At 41.2% G+C, this 20,503-nt stretch overlaps 6 protein-coding genes across 6 annotated transcripts; 3 read left to right on the forward strand and 3 right to left on the reverse strand.

Annotated features, from left to right (window-relative positions):
- Nucleotides 1-798: 798 nt before the first annotated feature.
- ATC70_011065 (uncharacterized protein) lies at nucleotides 799-2,225 on the reverse strand (the record flags this gene model as incomplete). Its single annotated transcript, XM_064830267.1, has 3 exons — nucleotides 799-1,629; nucleotides 1,681-1,958; nucleotides 2,015-2,225. 3 exons carry the CDS (start codon nucleotides 2,223-2,225, stop codon nucleotides 799-801), a joined length of 1,320 nt encoding a protein of 439 aa, XP_064682769.1.
- Nucleotides 2,226-6,405: 4,180 nt separating this feature from the next.
- Nucleotides 6,406-8,748, reverse strand: ATC70_011066 (uncharacterized protein; the record flags this gene model as incomplete). Its single annotated transcript, XM_064830268.1, has 6 exons — nucleotides 6,406-6,424; nucleotides 6,481-7,173; nucleotides 7,246-7,251; nucleotides 7,307-8,204; nucleotides 8,264-8,289; nucleotides 8,351-8,748. 6 exons carry the CDS (start codon nucleotides 8,746-8,748, stop codon nucleotides 6,406-6,408), a joined length of 2,040 nt encoding a protein of 679 aa, XP_064682770.1.
- Nucleotides 8,749-10,167: 1,419 nt separating this feature from the next.
- Nucleotides 10,168-12,874, forward strand: ATC70_011067 (uncharacterized protein; the record flags this gene model as incomplete). The annotated part of the gene is made up of 6 exons (XM_064830269.1): nucleotides 10,168-10,185; nucleotides 10,237-10,276; nucleotides 10,329-10,635; nucleotides 10,692-10,799; nucleotides 10,870-12,601; nucleotides 12,689-12,874. The coding sequence occupies 6 exons, from the start codon at nucleotides 10,168-10,170 to the stop codon at nucleotides 12,872-12,874; spliced, it is 2,391 nt and encodes a 796-aa protein (XP_064682771.1).
- A 1,493-nt stretch (nucleotides 12,875-14,367) lies between these two features.
- On the forward strand, nucleotides 14,368-17,630 carry ATC70_011068 (uncharacterized protein; the record flags this gene model as incomplete). The annotated part of the gene is made up of 6 exons (XM_064830270.1): nucleotides 14,368-14,738; nucleotides 14,803-15,171; nucleotides 15,226-15,440; nucleotides 15,496-15,767; nucleotides 15,819-17,127; nucleotides 17,185-17,630. 6 exons carry the CDS (start codon nucleotides 14,368-14,370, stop codon nucleotides 17,628-17,630), a joined length of 2,982 nt encoding a protein of 993 aa, XP_064682772.1.
- A 49-nt stretch (nucleotides 17,631-17,679) lies between these two features.
- RPC82_2 (RNA polymerase III subunit C82) lies at nucleotides 17,680-18,615 on the reverse strand (the record flags this gene model as incomplete). Its single annotated transcript, XM_064830271.1, has 4 exons — nucleotides 17,680-18,204; nucleotides 18,263-18,386; nucleotides 18,441-18,523; nucleotides 18,595-18,615. The coding sequence occupies 4 exons, from the start codon at nucleotides 18,613-18,615 to the stop codon at nucleotides 17,680-17,682; spliced, it is 753 nt and encodes a 250-aa protein (XP_064682773.1).
- A 311-nt stretch (nucleotides 18,616-18,926) lies between these two features.
- Nucleotides 18,927-20,126, forward strand: ATC70_011070 (uncharacterized protein; the record flags this gene model as incomplete). The annotated part of the gene is made up of 5 exons (XM_064830272.1): nucleotides 18,927-19,130; nucleotides 19,182-19,329; nucleotides 19,394-19,455; nucleotides 19,509-19,634; nucleotides 19,692-20,126. The coding sequence occupies 5 exons, from the start codon at nucleotides 18,927-18,929 to the stop codon at nucleotides 20,124-20,126; spliced, it is 975 nt and encodes a 324-aa protein (XP_064682774.1).
- Nucleotides 20,127-20,503: the final 377 nt, after the last annotated feature.

Here is a 20,503-nt window from a genome sequence, read left to right on the forward strand (position 1 = left end):
ATGACATATTCCAATCATGGCTCCTGAAAATCATTTAATAGTCGACACTGTCATTCATTTGAGACAACAACCATGACTCCTAAGCATGAGTATAAATAACCCATGTATTCATTGTATTGATGCCATAATATATTCATTAACTTTGCTACAGGAGTGTGAAAGAGTGTCTGGTTGAATGTATTGAGGCAATTAATACATTCCTTATAGATGATGGAAATGATAAAAATAGTCTTTGTTGGCGGGCCAGGGAGAAATGCAAGAGCTGGCTTGCTGTAGCTATCTCCAACATAATTCTTTGTACTCTTTCATGTGATACTTCATTCCAGCTTGCATGAATGTTTGAATTCATCTTCAAGCTTCAACGATGATCATCTTTTTACTATCCAACTAGTAAATGGAACAGTTGTGTTTGCTAAATGACGTCTCCTGACAATCTGCTGCAATCGACTATTTAAAGTTGTATATGCACATATCTACATGTAGACGCCGCAGGGAGTAATCCAGTTGGGCTTATAAGCTAAATGTACTATAGGAGAGCAGTGTATGACATGGCAATCCAATCGGCAGCCATACCGTGGATGAGGGTTATCCAGTGTACAAGTGTTCAATGTAGTTACACTCTTGTGGAACTATGAACAATACATTATCATGCAAAACAGATTTGGTACAATATGCAAGTTGATTCAGCGTTTTATTAAACATATATGCAAGGTGGCAATACTAGTGCTCATATGTGAGATGGATGAAGCAAATACAATTGTGAGATGAATAAGGCACTAGTAGCAATCAAAGATGAGCTTAGGCATCCTCGACATTGGTCAAGGCAGGAGTACCAGGAGAAGGTGGCTTGCTAAACTTGGTTTGAATAAAGGTCTTCATGATACCACCCTCCTTGTTATTAAAGCGACGATAGACCTCGACAATTTGCTGAAGGTCGAATCGATGTGTCAAGACAGCAGTAGGATCAAATTCACCCTTTTGAATGTGCTCCAAACACTTTTCCCAATGGCGTTGAATAGGTGCTTGGCCACAGCCGATGAGACGAATACCCTTCTCCATGATGCCACCAATCAAGAGGTGATTTGTATAAGCAGCATAGTCAGCAATGATGGCAATGGTGCCAAACTTTTTGGTGGCACGAATCATTTCATTGATAACCTCACTAGTATCAGTTTCTGCTCCAATAGCACGTTCCACCTTGTGAAGGAAACTTTTGGCATAACGGAAACCAGCACAGTCAATAGAGCGATCAAGACCATTGGGCTCAATTTCAAAAATTTTGGCAACTACATCAGAGTCCTTGTCAAAATTGATAGTTTCAACTCCCCACTTCTCCTTGGCAAGAGCAAGACGTTCAGGAACGTTGTCAACAACAATGATACGACTAGCTTTAAAGATGTTTCGTAACCATTGAACAACACAGAGACCAATTGGACCAAGACCCCAGACTCCAACGACATCGCCTTCCTTGACGCCCGCCTCCCAGACAGCATGATAAGATGTAGGAACAATGTCAGACAAGAATAAAGCCTTCTCATCAGGGACACTGTCAGGGATTTTGATAAGGTTGGTATTGCCAAACAAGACACGACAGTATTCAGCCTGAGCACCAGAGAAGCCACCCAAGAACTATATATATCATTAATATTTGTTCTATCACCAAATGATAAAGCTGCTTACGTGGGAATAGCCCATGACTCCAGCAATGCGGTGTCCATAGAGCTTTTGCATAACAGAGCTATTGTTGGTAGCTTCACAGCCAGTGAACAGCTTCTTGGAGCAGTATTCACATTTGCCACAAGCGATGTTAAAGGCAGCGACGACTCTGTCACCAGGCTTGACATTGGTTACCTTGGGGCCAATTTTCTCAACGATGCCCATGCATTCATGACCCATAATATCACCATCCTTGAGTTGCATGATCTCACCATGATATAAGTGCAAATCAGAACCACAGACTATGAGAGAATGAGTGACAAAGCTACATGAATGTCGTATTGCTATAGTGTCTTACCTGTGCTTCCTGTAACCTTGATGATGACATCTTCATCATCAGTCAATTCAGGCTTGGGTACTTTTCTCAATTCAAACTTTTGTTTGCCTGCGTAGCAGCAAGCCAACATTTCAGTATTGTTAGATGATTGTTGCTTGTCTTGGTTTGCGACATTGACAGGAACTTCTCCCATCTGCTTTTGAGCGATATTTGCAGCAGCGTTAGTAGCCATTTTAGTTTATGTTTGTGTATTTTTGCGAGAAAAAAAAAAGAAAAGAATGCGTTGATGGGCATGCATTGGGGTTCTATATAGCTGTTCGTTCGGTCTGATTAAACTATCATTATGCTGATTTGTAATGATGCGTTCATTTTTTACGAAATCATGACGTTGCCAAACGTTATAGGTTGTCTTTCTGTATATATATGTCTACAAGTAAACAAGGGCGTTTCTCGTTCATGCAATCAGACCAAGAGTTACCATGGGATATCTGTAAACTATCCGGTTTAATTCAATGAGATAACGATGAGCTACTGGTTTCATCCAAATGTGTAACACATTTCAAATGAACGAATTTTTGCTCATTTTTGTTATTGTATTGAGCGGGGTTTTAAGCTTACCGACAACATAATAACGCATCAAAATTTGCATGAATTAGCTTTACCAGAATCAATAGGCCTCCTATTTGAATTAGAAGTTGCACACACTGCAGAAAAGCCTTTCCAGAAGGTTTCAACTACCCAAGGTGTAATAATTCATGCCGTGTATATAAAAGCTATAAAGCAAATATACAACTAAATTTGACAGTTTTCAGGCCGTCGTATTTTGACATGTGGACTTTTCTGAGCCGCCGGAAGAACGCCAAAAAATTGTTCTCGAGTAGTAATAACTTTCTGACACCTTTGCTCAACTTTTTGGGGATCAAAAAAAAACATGAACAAAATTCGACCAAAAAGCATGAGGTACCCCTCATGGTTTTCATCGAAAATCAAACGATTGCATTTTTCACCTTGAAAATGGAGACTTTTACTATGGTATATCTTGAATCAAAATGTTTCTATCGATCCAAAGCAACCTCTGAAATCATCTTTGTGGGACTTTGATATGTAAAATTCCGACATTTTGGCCAGAAACCTCTTTTCATATTTTCATAAATTATTTGATAAGTTTATTCAAATCATCTATTTTACTTAGTACCATTGGATGCACCTTGAAAAGTACTCCAGGAAAGCTTAAGGAAGCATGGGGTGATCATCATATTCTACTTAGTCGAATCTGCAAAAATAGCTCAATCAAGTTCAAAATTATCAAGATTTGTCCAATCTAGAACAGACTATGATTCTGGGCCTGAATTAATTTTGGCTTGTTGGGGGCCAGCTGGCAAGCTCAATGCCCTTTTCATACTGCAATACAGTAGTAAATGCTCTTGAAGCGTATGAAAAGTAGGTGGCAGGCCATAAAATTATCGTTTATAATGATATTTTATTGCATTCTATATCGTTCATAATGACATCGTCTTGCATTCTATATTTAATAACGTTAGTCTGGACATTGACGACTCATGGGCTGCGTAAGATGTCTGCAGTAAGTAGTGAAATCTCTGAGGCTCTGAGACGTCGTTCAAATAAAGCGTTGACAGCATTGAGCAGAGGAAAGAGGGTAAAACTAACAGTGGCTTTTGTTGATTGATTGTAAAATCGTTATTCTCATATGAGCCAGGCCTGACAGATGCCTTGAAACTCAGGTTCCATATTAGAGTTGTAAAGTGTCTAAGGACTGAACATTTATTATGTTATGATGATATTAATTCAAAATGTTTCTCTAAATCCAAAGCAACCTCTGAGACTACTTTTATGAGGTTTTCTTATGCAAAATATGGCTATTTTCGCTAAAAACCTTGTTTAAAATTTTATTAAATTACTCAATAATTCCAGTCAAAACATCTTACAGTTAGCACCATTGGAAGCGCCTTAAACAGTACTCTAAGAATGTATTAGGAAGCGTAGAGTGATCATCACACTCTATATAGTCAAATGTCACAAGATATTTTTTTTTTAAAAATTTTTTGTTTATTGATTGAGCCGCGTACACCAAGAGTAGGAGGTTATGGTGAAGAGGCGGGTGCAATTTAGATATGAACATACGGATAAAATATACTAAAAAAAATATAAGATAAAATAATACATAAACTACCTATTAGATAGTTTATGTTACAGTTGGGAGTGGCACTGATCTTCTGCAATGGTCTGGTGGGCAATGCTTCGGATCCGGCTCAAGATAGCTGTATGATCAATAGGAACATGATCAAATATAAATCGCATGTGGGCAAGCCACAATTCAGCAAGAGTGATGAATAAGATGCGGTATGGCTTGATGCCTTCACGCTGGCAATATTAGATGTCGGCAAAATCAAGATATCGCAGAGCATGTTGGATGTCGGCGATCGAGGTGGTTGGCCAAAGAAATTCAAATATGACTCCCTGCCACACTTTCTCTTTAGATGGGCAAAGAAAGAGAAGGTAGCTCGAGGAATCTTCGACAGACAAACACACAGGACAAGGGGGAGACTCAAACACTGCAGGCATGATGCGATGGAGAAAGCGACGGTGGGGAACACATCCCAAAATGAGGCGGTATATCATATTACGTTGGACAGTGGTAAGCGACAGGGACCAAAAGAATTTCCAGCTTGCTGCCGAGATCTACCGCAAGGTCAACGGGGGAAGACAGACGAGAGAACGGCTGGCCGAAATGTTTTGGCCGAAGCCGGAACATTTGCGATAGATCGACCATCGTGGAGACGAAGTTGCTCAATCAACGGCGTGAATGAGACAGAAGAGTCCTCTAATGGAGTTAGACTACATACTGGCGCAAAGTACGGCTGAAATTTCAATTGTCCTGAAGCCAGACCTTTGAACACGGTGGAAGGCGTTCGTTTCCAGAGGAGGAGAGAAGGATCACGCGTATCTTTCCAATGGACGAAGTTGAGGCGAGCATCATACTGAAAAACATCCGCGACCATCATCTCTTTAACACGAAGAGGCATCACAAAGGAAGAAGAAGGGGGGGATGTAGACAGCAGCATGAAGTGGTAGCACCATAGCAGTAGCAGTATTGAGCCTGGCAGCGCCAAAGGTCCGAGGAAGGGAATCAACCGCTCTATATAGCATATCCATGGTTCCAGTGCGTTGTTTCAGTAATCCCTGATACCGAGACGAAGGAAAAAGCAATGGGAACTGATGATATTGACATTGATTGACATTTCGAAGATGCTAACTGAGGAGCGACGATGCCGGATGAGAATCCACCGTGGATTAGTCATACACCAGCAGCGGTTGCAGCCAACGAAAGTACAACGCCGAAGCTTGTAGCTGAATGCCAATCACACAGAGACCACCTTGATCCTTAGGATGGGTCTAAACTTTCCACGGGATGACAGGGAAGATGTTCTTTCTCAAGAATTGGATGGCAAGAGATCGCAACTGCTTGAAATCAGCCAGCGTCAACGGTGTAACTCTCAAAATATACAAAAGTTTTGATAGCAACAGAGAGTTCAAAACGGTAGCTCGACCTACCACCGACAGCGACCGAGTAGAGTGGATTTGGGTGGCAATTTTGATCTTTGCTATCAAGGAGGCCATGTAATTAACACGTTGTAGACGACTTTGCGCCAGGGAATACCCCAGATAGATCAAAGGAACATCATCTTCAACCGAATGTAGATGGTTGATGTGGATTCCAGCCAGAGAGTCCTTCCATAAATCCTAAGTATCCCTGCCAGACACCGAAAACGCTTCCACTTTGTCGTGATTAAATTTGGCATTGGAGGCACCGCAATACCTAGACATATGGAGTTGCAACCGACCAAGATCAGTACGATCATGGACGAACACTAGGACATCATCTGCATAGCAGAGGAGTTTGGTTCGTTCAGATCCCATCAGGTAGCCTTGGAATTGGCGATCATTGATGATGGCCAGCAGGAAGGGTTCAAAGGCTAGGTTGTAGAGAATCGGAGACAGCGGATCCCCCCCTGCTTCAAGCCTCTCAGTTTAGCTACTTCAGCTGTCAAATGTCCATTGAGATTGATGCGAATTAGGTTGTCGCCCATCAGTTTGTATATGCACTTGACCAACTGACGGGGAAATCCAAATTTCAGCAATACATGGCGAAGGTAATCCAGATTGACCCGGTTACAAGATAGATTAAATAAGTCGAAAAAAGGACAAAATCTGGCCAATCTTGAGTGGAAAAAATCATCTGAGTTTGAAATTTTGGCGCTGCTAGACGATCTGCCGAAAAATGCCAGTCGACTGTATTGAAACATTTGTTGTTGGCTTCTTCTTTTTATTAAAATTACATATTATGTTAACCACTAGGTCTACATGTATACTAATTGCGTCTAAAGAAAGAGTTATTTCAAGACAGAAAACCTAAACAAGCAAAAATGTCAGTTTTACTCTGTTAGACATCAAACGGCGATACATACATGTCTTTCAATTCCTGCTCGTAAGCCTTGTTCACATCCTTACGCTTCAATTTTTGAGCAGCTGTCAATAATCCCATCTCAGGTGTCCACAGGTCCTTACAAATCCAAACGTCAGCAATAATTTCAGCGCCTCTCAGTCCAGACTTCTTTGCTTGTTCTTGCATCGCTTGTAATACAGCCTTGCGAGCCTCTTTACTGGCACAGAGTGCTGCATAATCTTCATTCTCTATGCCATGTTCAGCAAGGAACTTTCTAAGCGGACCCTCAACAGGCACCAACAAGCCCACGGGTTTTGGGTACAAGGATTCAGCGCAAACACACATATTTTCGACCAGAGTAGACGACTTGTAGATGCTCTCCAATTTCTCAAGTGCAATATACTCGCCGTTGCTCAGTTTGACCAAATTCTTGACACGGTCAATGATACTTAACGTGCCACGCTCTGTCCATTCGCCAACATCGCCCGTCTTGAGCCATCCATCTTCAGTCAATGCTTCTTTGGTGATATCATCTTGCTTGTAGTAGCCTGCTGTAATGGAAGGACCACGAATCCAGATTTCACCTTGAGGTCGAGGCGTGTTGGCTGAGGTATATCCGAGTTCTGGTTGATCCACTAATTTGACTTCAACACAAGGAACAGGTGATCCAACTTCGCAAAGAGCCCATTGTTCAGGTGCCATGATGGCGCACATTCTATTCATCACAGATGTTAGTGTAACTGCAGATCACTGATATTCATGCAGATCATTCACATCATCCTCTTACCCACAACTATCATTAACGTAAGAATTAGTTTACCGCAAAAGTAGAATGGCTGTTGTCTTACCTCTCAGTCATACCGTAACCTTGCAAAATAGGACACACAGCCAAGGACAAGAATTGTTGAGTCTCTGCTGATACAGGAGCACCGCCAGACAAACAGTAGCGAAGACGACCGCCCAATTGCTTCTTTACATTATTAAAGACAACTTTGTCCAAAAGACTAGTGGGCAGCCCATAATCACTCAAAAACTTCTTCATTTTGATAGCACCACCAAAGATGGATTCCACACGCGGGCCTCGTTCAGCAACCTTGGTGAGCACGGTCTTCTTGATGGTTTCCCAGACTTGAGGCACACCTGTCATAATAGTGGGTCCAAATTCCTGCAAATCACCTGAGCAGTTCTTGACAGAGACATCAGTCAACGTACGAATGGAGCCATAACCCAAGGTAACGCCCAAAAAGATACACAAGTTTTCAACCAGAAATTCCAAGACATGTGCAAGCGGTAAATAGGCCATCATGGTGTCGTTGGGCTCCAGCAAATGCTGCAGCATACGACAGACACCCGCAATGGCAGCTACCACATTGCCATGTGTGAGCATGACGCCCTTGGGATTACCTGTACTTCCACTGGTATACATGATGCAGCAAAGGTCACTAGCACTTGGCTTCACTACCTCCACTGGGTTATCCTGACCCAATTTCTCCAATTCCTCGTACGAGAGAATGTGTTTAAGCTGAGCGCTGGACTTTAAAAGATTGACATGTTCAGGTTTTGCCTGTCCTCTGTAAATAACCGAGTCAATTGTTGGACATTGAGCAAGGATCTTGTGGAGAATTGGCAGTTGGTCATCGTTCATGAAGCAAAGTGTGGCCCCTGACTCATTGATAGCGTGCTGGAGACCTTCTAGGCCCAATGTGTCGTAGGCAGTAACAATGGTCAATGACTGAGTGAAAGCACCTTAAACACTTGATGTTAGAAAAAAAAATGTTGTCAGTCTCCAACAATCCTTGTATTACCATGCGCCATAAACATCCATTCAACACTAGCAACAAAACAGCTTTGTATCAACAACAATGAAAACTAGTGCAGATTCACAATCTTACCTTGTGGAAGCTGAAATCTGTACCTTATCGCCCTTCTTCAGGCCAAGTTTAGCGAGACCAGCGCCAATCGTCTTTGTCAATGTGGATGCTTCCTCAAAAGAGTAATACTGATATCCACTTAGTTGAAAATAAGTCCATGTTTTGTCTTGGGTTGTTTCGACACCATTGACAACTTTTGTCACTTTTTTGGTGGTAGAGATGGTGTCTTCCAGCTTACGATAGCCGAAACCTTTGCGAGTTTTGAACGTATTTGAAGCATATTGCAAAATGTCGTATAGGGTTTCTACATCCTTTGCAGGTGTAATCATGAGTTGATTGGGTGAAAGAATTGAACGGCGAGTAGGTCCCTCTCCAGGCAGCGCTTCAGTTACTTCAACAGAGAATATTTTTTGTACCATGGCATGTATGTCTTGTTTGAATGAAAGGAAAAGAAAAACTCGGTTTACACTTCCTCGGCCTATTTTATACTTTACTACCTTTAGATTTGGTGTACCGCCAAGGTAGGATAAACACATGTGATTCTTCTGATTCACTTTAATTGTGTCATTTCAAGTCTCCTGAAAGGCTAGAGTATCCCTAAAGCTGATTACTGAGTGCACAGAGTAATTAAGAAAGACAGGAAGATACAAGAAGGATGCCACTGCCGGCACCATTGCACCGATTGAATCATTTGGTATGATGCAGTAGATTTCCTGATCACAGCCATTTATTTACCTGTGTTACCAGTCAATGTAATTGGAGAAACAGTAATAAAAATGCAGAACAAATCGAGATCTCCAAACTATGTTGCATAACAGCCTCTTATAAAATAAACAATGCTACAAGCAGAAAGGCGTGCATCTGCTTCTGCCTACATCTAGGCTGTACCATATACTGAGCAAATCAGTCTATCATTGTTTATAAAAGAAGATTGTTCTGCTTGGCATTAGTTTCAAGAAAGATCAGATACATCCATAGAAACCCTGAATTAGTCAATATAGTCGCAGGTAAAGACGTTTTATACATTAATGCTTAATCAAATAAGATATGACAAACTATGGATAAAAAGGTGTTGAGGAAGGACAACATTGGGATCGCTCCCTTCTAACAACGCGTATCTGAATCATCAAAACCTGTTTCATTCGCGGCAACTCTTACGTAGGCTCGAAATATGGGAGAAGTAGCTCATGGGGGGGAGGCACTATACACCAACATGTAGTAGTAAATCCGACCCAATATCCGTAGAATTCAGTTACAACTAAGGATATAAACTTCATATAAGCATCAAAGGTGTCCTGAAATCTGCTCTAGACATCTGTAACAGTGCTCTAACCTTGACCGAATGGATTGAATTTGGCCAGAGCGCCGGGTCAAGTCAAAAGTCATTTGCCTAGTCCATTGCTAGAGATGAAAGTCATCTTGAACACGGTAATATTAGCTAGAGACACAGGCAATGGTGGTTGCTCATAACCATAGCATTGATAGGTCTTCCTGCCGCGAAATACAGTTTAATGCGTAGATAGTGATGTACTTGTTTGTAGCTTTCAACCCAAAGATTGCTAGACTCAACCGTTTTTCAAAAACCCTATGTATACAGCATCTAAACGAATCTTTTAAGCTGATAGATGCTCAATCAAAGGAGCACATGTATGCCAGCCTGAGAAATGAGTCTCATTCTTGACGCATGGTGTCTGGTATTACACGTTTTCGTGCCTCAGGTCGCACAATAAACTCCTGAATAGTTTGGACATGCATATCTTTATTCAAAGACATTGATCTCTCCTTTATTCTTCTTTCTCTTTCTTTTTTTTTTCTTGTATAGGCTTACTTTTACACAGATGATTACAGCAACCAAGGTTTGTATGAGCCAATGCATATAGCTGGACTAGCCCTGATGCTCATCACAGAACCCCACACATGAAAACGTCAATAATGAGTTTCTGCAAGGTATGTATATATATGCAAGTCTTTTTACAATCAAATTAAACGTATGCTACAGCTAGAAACAAGCTGAAAAAGGTGTCTTCTACTGGCATCACAGAGGACATTGCAGCTGAGGAGGAGAAGGAGATGCCATCAGTTCAGGAAGCATCGGAGAATATCAGCCAAGGCAACCCTCAGGAACGCACTTTGGCCATTCTCACGGACACCAGCGATGTGGATGATATTATTCAGCATATCAAGAGCAATGGATTCATCATTGTTGCTATGAAGAAGCTTGAACTCGCAGCTAAAGAAGCAGAAGAGTTTTATCAAGACCATGCCAAGCAAAACTACTATGAGAAGGGTGTACGATGGTTGAGCAGGTATGTCAAAAGGTGTTTGTATTTCAGAAGAAAGCTTTAATTCATACTGCATGCAGTTCCAAGCTATACGCTCTTGTATTGGAGAAAGAGAATGCTATCAAGGATTGGAGACAGCTAATGGGGCCCACGACCTACAAGAAGGCACGCAAAACAAGCCCAAATTCGTAAGTTTGCTACATTGATTAAACCATAAAAATGTCATTATGCATGCATTAACAAATACAAACAAAACAGTATTCGTGCCTTGTTTGGTAAAGACGCATCACAAAACGCCACGCACGGAAGCGATTCGGATGTGAGTGCAAGCAAAGAGATTGAATACTTGTTTGGCGCTGATTTGGCGACTACTGCTACTACTGCTGCTGTAGAGAAGCTGCAAGAAGCAAAACACGAGGAACCAGCAAAAGTGGAATCTGAAGTGAAGCAAAGCCTCGAGGGTAATCATAATGTCACAGCCAGTGATACAACGCCTGTTTCAGAAAACGAGAAAGCAAACAATAACAGCATCAAGGATGTCATCGTATCAGCAAACGAACCAAATGTTCCTGAAGTCAATGTTGAAGAGAAACAAACCTCTGATGGGTGGGAGAGCAAGAAGAACATTAAATATACCAAAGAAGAGCCCCCAAAATCAACTGTGCAAGAGGTTAAATCCAAAAACGCATCTCCAGACGATTACCAAGCTCAAGTCCAGTCAAACGGAGATATCAACAATGCTCCTGCTAAAGACGATGGAAAACATGAACCTATTGAACCAGAAGTCGAGATGAATGATCATAAACAGGAGAAAGAGCAAGAGAGTAGCACAATTGCAGCCGCAGCCAACACTGTGACATCTACTGCTGTCTCTGTAGCCGCAACTGCTGTTACAGGAGTCACTGAGGTAGCATCTGCTGCTGCCACAGCTGTATCAGCTGCAGTTGCAAGTTCAGGAACGGAGCAAAAGACAGATAATAGCGACATTGACGCCAACAATCACCAAGACAAGGCAGTGACTATCGCAGAAACTCCCGTTATTCATGATATCATTATCCCTGAACCAAAGTCTGAAGCATCCCTTCAAGTATCTCAGCAGCAAATCAAAGAGAATAACGACACTGAAGCCAACAATGTGGTGCCTGAAATCAAAATTCCTGATACACATCAGGACAAATCAAACTCAATTTCTAATCCAAAAACGAGCGCTTCATTCAATAACAACACTAACACATCATGCTCAGAAGTGGATGTTCAGGACAAATCAGTAGCTGAAACTAACACTGATCAGGACGGCATTTCTTCTAGAACACATTTCTCAGATGATGCGAATGCCAAGGAAAGCGACGTTTCTGGAAATGCTCGACAAAGTGTTACCAAAAGGGTCATTCGAAAGAGTGCCGTGCATCCTTCTAATTCACGCATCAGGCCGCCTAGCATCAATAAGGGTCATTCCAACGCAACAAAGACATCATTGACTGATGCAGTAAAGAAACCAGCTGAGAGGTCAGATCATAAGGTTCGTCCTCAATCTCGCACAACAAGAGCTAGTAACAGTGGTGGTAGTAGCAACGGTAGTAATGGCGCAACCCGTATCGCAAGATTAAGTGCGCCTATTAAAAAAGCTGCTGCTGTCGCTGCTCCTGCTGATACTGTGGCTACGGAACAACCACCAGTGAAAAAAGTTGTAACAAGGGTTTCCAAGAATCTTCCCAGAGTAGCTACTCTCGCTAAATCACCAGTGCCATCATCCAAAGCGGCAGAGCAGGATATCAACATCACGGAAAAGCCCAAGAAGAGATTGTCGTCTACCAAGAGTTTCATCTCGAGATTGACAGCACCAACAGTCGCTAGTGCGAATAAGAAAGCAGCAGTTACCGCAAGCATTACTGCAGAGACAGAGGCCCCAACTCGTCGTACGAGTACATTGAAAAAGAGACAATCACTTACTGTAAAGGCAACGTCCACTGAAGCGCAGGTTCCCAACAAGGTAATCCTGTGATTTGTAAATTGGATGGTTCTAGTTTTTACTAATTAGTGATAATGTGATTTCTTGGAATCACCAAAATTATTCTAGGCTAACGACACTCAGCAGCAGCAGCAGCAGCAGCCACAACAACAACATCCAAACAGTGAAATGACTTCAATTAGTACCAACGAGTCTCTTTCTCGTCCCACTACACCATCACCAGCTACTCACGAAAAGGGAAATGATGTTAAAAATCATGCTTTCATTGATACTTCAGTCGAAACTACCGTTTAATCCATTTGTTTTCAAAATAAAATTATCCATTTTAAGAGAAATCCGACTTTTTCATAGTCAATCCCACATGGGTAACGCACCCAATTCTTCTGCTTTGGTGCTACGTTGCATCAAATCCTACTAGCATGAAACTTTAAATCAAAAAGTGATGTAATTCTTGTAGAACTTGAATATCATGCACTTGATTGGACTCAGGGTTGCCATGAGGGATTGCCCAAATGCTGAACAATAGTGGATTTGTACATTATTATATATACCTTGAATATTCATTACAAGAGCCGTTAAATAGAGTTTCTTTTTGGCAAAAAACCATACAACGTAGCGTTCCTTTATCTTTTAGATTGTTCGCAATTGAAAGTATTCGGGCAAACTGACTGCGCTGATTCACTATGACAAATGGATCTAATTCTCAATAGCATGCAAAGTATATATAGTACGCCTAATAACTCAAGCGACTGGTTGTACATTCAGTCTAATCAGACAAAATGTATGGCGTTGAATAGCAGAGACCTTTGGCTACGTTTTTCTATGATTGTCCTGAAGATCAAGCCAACATCAGTGCTTAGAATGATCGCCTTGAGAGACTGATAATGAAACACCATGCCTATTATTCCAGAATTTGCAGACATAAAAAAACTACGGCATAATATTGCGCCGTAGATACGTAATAATTGGAAAACTTGGCGAATGGATATCTGCAGCTCAAGATGAAACCAAATGTTGATGAAGTCTTGTTTTTTTTATCGTTTATTGGTTTGTTCAATAGCTTGAAATCGAGTATTTTAGACACGATATATACTATTGAATCATTTGTATCTCAAACTAATTCAAGCTGCCAGTGTTAGTCTGTTATTAGCATGCTTTCAACTACACATACAATTGCAAATCATGAACGGAAGGGATTTCTGTAAACTTTAAATTTTGGTGTAGCCTGTATTCAGGACGAATATCAACAGGCACATTGAGCAGAGTTTCACAGCATATCTCCTACAATCTGATGACAAAAATCAATGTCCTGACGATGATGTTGATAATACCAACTGCTACTGGGTGCCTGACGAACAAACCGTGGATGAAATTTTAAAGCACCTTCTCAACTCGTGGATGACAAAGAAGATTCTATGGTTTTTTTTTTTACAAAGAACTGTAGATACTGCCGGTTTGTTTGTGCTTGTATGACGTGTTTTAACTAATTGCTATTCGACTTTTGGCTTTGGGAATATATAATAGGTTTGTGTGCCCTACAAATGTTTTAGCGTAGAAATTTATACTACATTGTGGTTGATGGGCTTTTTGTAGTAGCGCTTTGTTGATAGCACAATTTTTTCGCTTTTTTGTATTTTTCCTTTTTCTTCTCTTTCTTCTTTTCTCTCTCTCACAAGCATACTTTCTTTTATTGCCATCTATTCACTCATTTATTATCCACTGAGATTTATAATTATAAAAGCTACGTCAGGGGCATCATTTTTTTTTGAATGGGATTCATCAAAAAAATGAGCGACACTAACAATAATATCACTCAGCAGCAGCAGCAGCAGCAGCAGCAGACGGATGTGATAATGTCGACCATTTACAAGAATTGCTTTCCCGAAGTGAGCGATGCATTTCTAGAGAAATTGGTAAAGGAAATCGCATTATCAACTGGAGTGCAAACAGTGATGATTCAGCGACTCTTGACCAGCAAAGAATACTACGATTTAAAGCATAACGAAGGATGTCCATATATCAATGTTATCGATCATAACCAGCATGATGAAAATAGTCAAAGTCGTGAAACATCTCCAGTCGAAGCAGAATACACAAAGAATAAAAAGGAATACATGCTGATCAAGGCATGTTACTCCAATGTCAATCACAATGCATTGTAAGTGTTATCTTTCCCGGTTGCTATGGTAACCGCCTACTTTTGACACTTTATTTACATGTAGATCCAAACATTCAGCTGTGCCAATATCATTCCTACAGCCAAACTCACCGCACATTCAAACAATTCACCAAGAAAATTACGCAGTGATCGCTCAGTTCAATTCCGTATACCCACCTTTCCAAACATTTATTGGTACGAGATTAGATCAAGATCAAACGCCAATTGGTCTGATGTCGATCATGGACGATAAGCCATTGAATCCAGCTCAATTGCGCCGTATGCAACAAATATTACTAGCTGTCAAGACAAGAGTGCGGAACGAAATTGAGAGGACTAGACAAAGAGAACAACTGGTCATGGTGAAGAATGCAGCTATCAAGGATGCTCAGGGCAAAATCAAATTTCTAGCTGACATGAGTCATGAAATTAGGTATTCTTATCACAATAAGCTGTTGTTTTGAATGTTTCACTTACATTTGCACAGAACACCAATGAATGCCGTGATCGCTCTTACTGATCTGTTGCTTCAGGAAAGAGCGATGCTCAACGAAGAACAAACAGAGCATTTGGAAGTGATTCAAACAAGCGGTAATCATCTTTTGACCGTTATAAATGATATTTTGGACATCTCAAAGATCAATCACGATCCCAAATTCAAACTGGAGCAAAGAAGATTCAGTATAAGAAAATGTGTCAAAGGTAACCTACTCCAACTTCACACATTTCGTTGTAGTTAACGTTAAAATGAAAAAAGATGCCCTGAACATGGCTCGTCATCAAGCCTCCATGACTCAATACAATAAGCTCGTTTGTGTTGCAGAATGTCCCCCTGATATCAATGATAACATACCTTTGAATCAGTTGATAAATCAGCTCGAATTAAATCAAGTCCTCGTACGCTTCGACACGGAGAAGACTGTATTACCTCTCTTATGGAAGATTGATTCTGATGTACCCGATTATCTAACAGGTGATTCCATGCGATTAACGCAGATACTGCTGAATTTATGCTCGAATGCTGTCAAGGTAATTAAGCTTTAACGGTAGTGCGAACATAAACTAACACAAGCACTGTAGTTCACAAAGAAAGGTGGTATTCGTGTCAAGATATCAGTTCACGCATTTCCTGGTGGCCCACCAAAACCCAACGAAGATTGCAAGTCTACCAACTTTAAAGAACGTTACGATGCTAAAAGTGAAAGCATTTACTCCCGTGCTACGCAGCAAAAGAGGGGAAACAACATGAACAGCGCTGGCGCTCCTTATTACTACGAAGAGAATGAAGAAGATCCTGGCACCACAACTGAAGAAGACATTGATGCTTCCGAGAAGGTGGTTCTTGAGATATCTGTAACTGATACGGGTATTGGCATGCCTGCTGATCGACTTCCAAGGCTGTTCAAATCCTTTTCTCAAATAGACATATCCACTGCTCGACGCTATGGTGGCACAGGTCTTGGTTTAGCAATTTCAAGTATGCTTGTGAATAGAATGGGCGGTGGTCTTTGGGTTGAATCCGAAGAAGGATTGGGGTCGAGGTTTGCCTTGACTTTGCCTTTATCTGTTGCCTCCAAGAGACCGCCTTCCATCACAACCTCTAGTTTTGGTCATGTCTCAGAAAGCAGCAGCGCGTACACTAGTAGTGGCATGATTGCCTCACCGCCATCGCCAGGGTCCTCTGTATCAGATGGTGGCTCTAGTGTAGGCGAGCAACGCAGTAATATCGAAGCCAACGGGAACATTATCAATACAATTGCCTCTTCACCGTCCAACTCAACCGGATATTTCACTACCAACACCAACAACAACAGTAGCAGTAATAGCAACAAGCATATAAACAACCAGACTAGTTTTCCTTGGGAACACACCACTATACCCTCAACGCCATCGCCTTCGTCTATCTCTTCAAACGATCAAGGCATCAATATTTATTCAAACACAAATGTAGACTCGCTCATTTCCAACAATAATGCTTTCAGCAACCCATCCAATCCTCTCACAAGCAACATTAGCCTCACTATGAATATCAGCAAAGGGCTACAAAACATGTTGTCTAAATCTCATGAGCTACCAACTGAATCACCTATAAACAATCCTAATAACAACAACACACTTAATAACAACAACAACATCACTAATACCACTACCATGACCACCACCACCACCACCACCACTAACAACAACAACAACAACAACAACACAACAGCCTCTACTCCACAGCAACAGCCCAAGCAACAACAAGTGAAGGATCCAAAACCAACGAATTCACCTAAAGCCGCCAGAGCAACCATATCCAAACACCATCGCAAATCGCATAGCATTGGCCATGAAGAAAACCTTGCCTTATTGTATCCTATCAAGATTTTGCTGGCCGAGGATAATGTTTGTAAGTGTTGGATTTTAATACGCTGTATAAGTTAGAAGACTAATAGCCTTTTGTTAGTAAACCAAAAGATTGCAGTGAGCATACTGAAGCGCTTGGGATTCCAAGATGTCATCATTGCAGGCAATGGCCGTGAAGTATTAGAATTAATGCGTGTACATACATTTGATGTGATCTTTATGGATCTTTACATGCCTGAAATGGATGGATTAGAGGCCACTCGCTATATCATATCCGAACGCAAGCATAATGTACCACCACCACCTATTTTGCCTGAAAATGGCCAGCAGCAAAAGCCGCTTTTGAATGTCAATGATGTCTACATTATTGCATTGACAGCGTCTGCCTCGAAACAAGACCGTCAGATCTGCATTGACGCAGGAATGAACGATTTCATTAGCAAGCCATTTACCATGATGGAGATGAAATCAGCACTGAAAAACTGTGCTAGCAAAAGAAAGAAGCGTAAAAAACAACAGCAACTAAGCAATGAAAATAAAGATTAAACATATTTTTGGTTTGTAATCTCGTCCCCCTTTCTTTTTATTTCTCTCTTTAATCCTCCATCTCATCATCCGAAGACTCTTTTGCTAATGTCTCTGCCTCCAATTTGAGTTCCTTTGGTACAAATTGGTGTTTGTATTTCGATTCTGCACAAATCCAACTTAATTCCAGTTCAAAGTCTTTGTCCTTTGCATCGTCGTGACATGTGTAGATGATTCGAGTGATCTGATTAACGGCTTCACGGACTGTCATGCTGTCTAAATCAAGCTTCTCGATCTCGGTCTTGGCAACTGATTTACCCTTGCCAATGGCGCAACCTCTGTAGCCCCAATAAACTCCAGAGGGCTCCACCATGTATAAGGAAGGTGCTTCCTTCTCAGTCATTGTACCGATAATGGTGGATGTACCGAATGGACGAACACTGGAATATAAAGTATAGGCAGAGATATATTGACCGATACGATCAGCAATGGCCTTTCCGGGAATGGGTTGTTTGTAAATATCTCTCCAAGCTTGTGCTTCATCGCGAGCTCTGTTGACGAGATGTCTACCATCAGCTAATAAACCTGCAGTGGCCTTTTCATATATGAATGAGTTGGGGAATAACATCAGATGCACCCTCTTGTCTACTTACAATACCAATATGAAGATCTGCGCTTTGAATACGACGATTGGCACCTTCGACCAAAAGCTTTGATTGAACGAGCTTCTCAACTGCTAAAACAACACCATCCTTACAACGAAGACCAATGGCAGTGCTGGAATGGCATGAGTATCTGTATCAAGCGATGCTGTGTTTGTGTTATAGTTACCCACTGTTATCTACTGCCTTGTTTGCATATTCAACTTGGAACACGCGTCCATCAGGAGAATAGGTTGAAACTGACAAATCATACTAATGAAGCGCAAGAAGGTGTTGGTCAGATTATACATTCCATGCCATGCTGATAGCTTATTCAGACTTACTCCTGTACCAATAGAGGTCATTGTTTTAATTTAGTTTATGTGGTAGAAAAGAGAAAAAAATAACAAAATGAACCTTTCAATGTTGCTTTAATACGATGAGGGCCGCGCGTTCAACCGCCTAAAAGAGTCCGCCTCTAGGCTTATTGAGTAGACACCTTTTTGAAGCCTAGATGACGTACCATTGGAAGAAGCTACTACTCACGCTCTGTGTCTTGAAGCCCATCTCAGGAGTCACATGGAGGTTAAGTGTCACTTCAGGCGATATCTTTTTCAAAAATTTAGGGTTGCTATTATAGAAACCGTTCATCTAAAACGCGTTTGATCTTTCTATTATGGCATCTGCATACTATTACAATCAACAACAAGCTGGTGGAGCTCCTCCTTCATCCATGAATCAGCAGCAGCCTCCAAGAGGCATCCCTGGTCAAATCGGGATCAACCCTACGCCGCAACATTATCTTCAACAGCAGCAACAGCAACAACAATACAGAAATCAAGCCTTGAATGATTCTCACAGAAAACGCTCTCAAGCCAAGGTAGTTACGCGATATGCAATACTGGATCTGTTGATGCTGATTATAGCATAGTCCTCTAGACAAAGTGCTGCCATGGCAGATGATGCTGACGAGCCCTCAGGAGATGAATTGGACGATATTTCAGCTCGTGATATTGCTATGGCTAGATACAAGCGCAATCATGATTATTTATCAGAAATCTTCACGCCTTACAATGCAGGTAGGCCATTTGATAATGAATGCACAATTCGAATCCGTTCTCTTACAGCATCGACCTTGCTTAGCATCCATTGTACCACCACCATTGGATATCAATCAGACCAAAGAAGAGATTCAGAAACAAATAGTAAGGCGAATTCGACCAGTTCACCGGAATTTGCCTATTGAAATCTTATGTAGGAAGAGTTTAAAGTGAAGACATCCAGACAAAAGGAAGAGCGTGACAAGAAGATGTTGAGACTTGAAGAGGAACAACAAAAATTCTGGACATTAATGAACAAACTGAACGAATCCAACACATTAGAGGTAAATCGGATGTCTTTTTCCCTCCAGAGAAGTGTCTAATTGACTGTTGTCCTGTAGTCTATTAATGAAGCTGCCAACACTTTGGCAGAAGAGCTAGGACTTCGAATCGATCATTCATCACAAAATGTAAAGGCCATGGCAATACCAGGAATTGAGGAGGATCTACCTGCTCAGCCTCAACAACAACAAATCTTGAACCAACAACAACCATCACAATCATCCCCACAACAGCAGCAGCAAATTGAAGAATCCTCAGCAGACAATAAAGACTCATTACAGGATCATTCCATGATGGATGTCGATAATCAAAATAACTCCTCCACTACTAATCTCGATGAAAACAATCAGCATTCAAAGCAACAAGAGGACGATAATATGGACATGTATTTCAAAGATGGTGAGGAGGAAGAGGGTGCAACTGATAGTTTTTTCAATGAAATGGTCAATGCAGATGATGATCCATCTGTGAGCGAGTTTTTAAACACTGAATAATGTTATGCACATCAAAATCATCCATCAAAATAAATCAAATTTCAAGTATACTTGCACTAGCCGATCAATCTCCATACGCTTGATGATGGCGCCGTCCTGCGGGCTCTCACCAAAGACATTTCAAATCAGAGATAATAAAACTCTGGCATATCAAATAGATTTTAAACAATCAATTAACAGTAAAAAAAAAAAGGCTATATCAGAGTCGGGAGGGGAGGTATCTAATAGTTGATGTTGCTCTTGAGATGGCAGCATAAAGCTGGCCATGTGTAAACACAGGACTTGTGTAAGGTATACAGCGACTTTTTTTGAGAGATTGTCATTGCAAAAGACTCCTTTATAGGGAAAAACTCCTAACAAAAGCAAATAAAAAAGTA

Source organism: Mucor velutinosus (assembly GCF_035048745.1).
Source record: "Mucor velutinosus strain NIH1002 chromosome Unknown tig00001564, whole genome shotgun sequence".
NCBI classification, from domain to species: domain Eukaryota; kingdom Fungi; phylum Mucoromycota; class Mucoromycetes; order Mucorales; family Mucoraceae; genus Mucor; species Mucor velutinosus.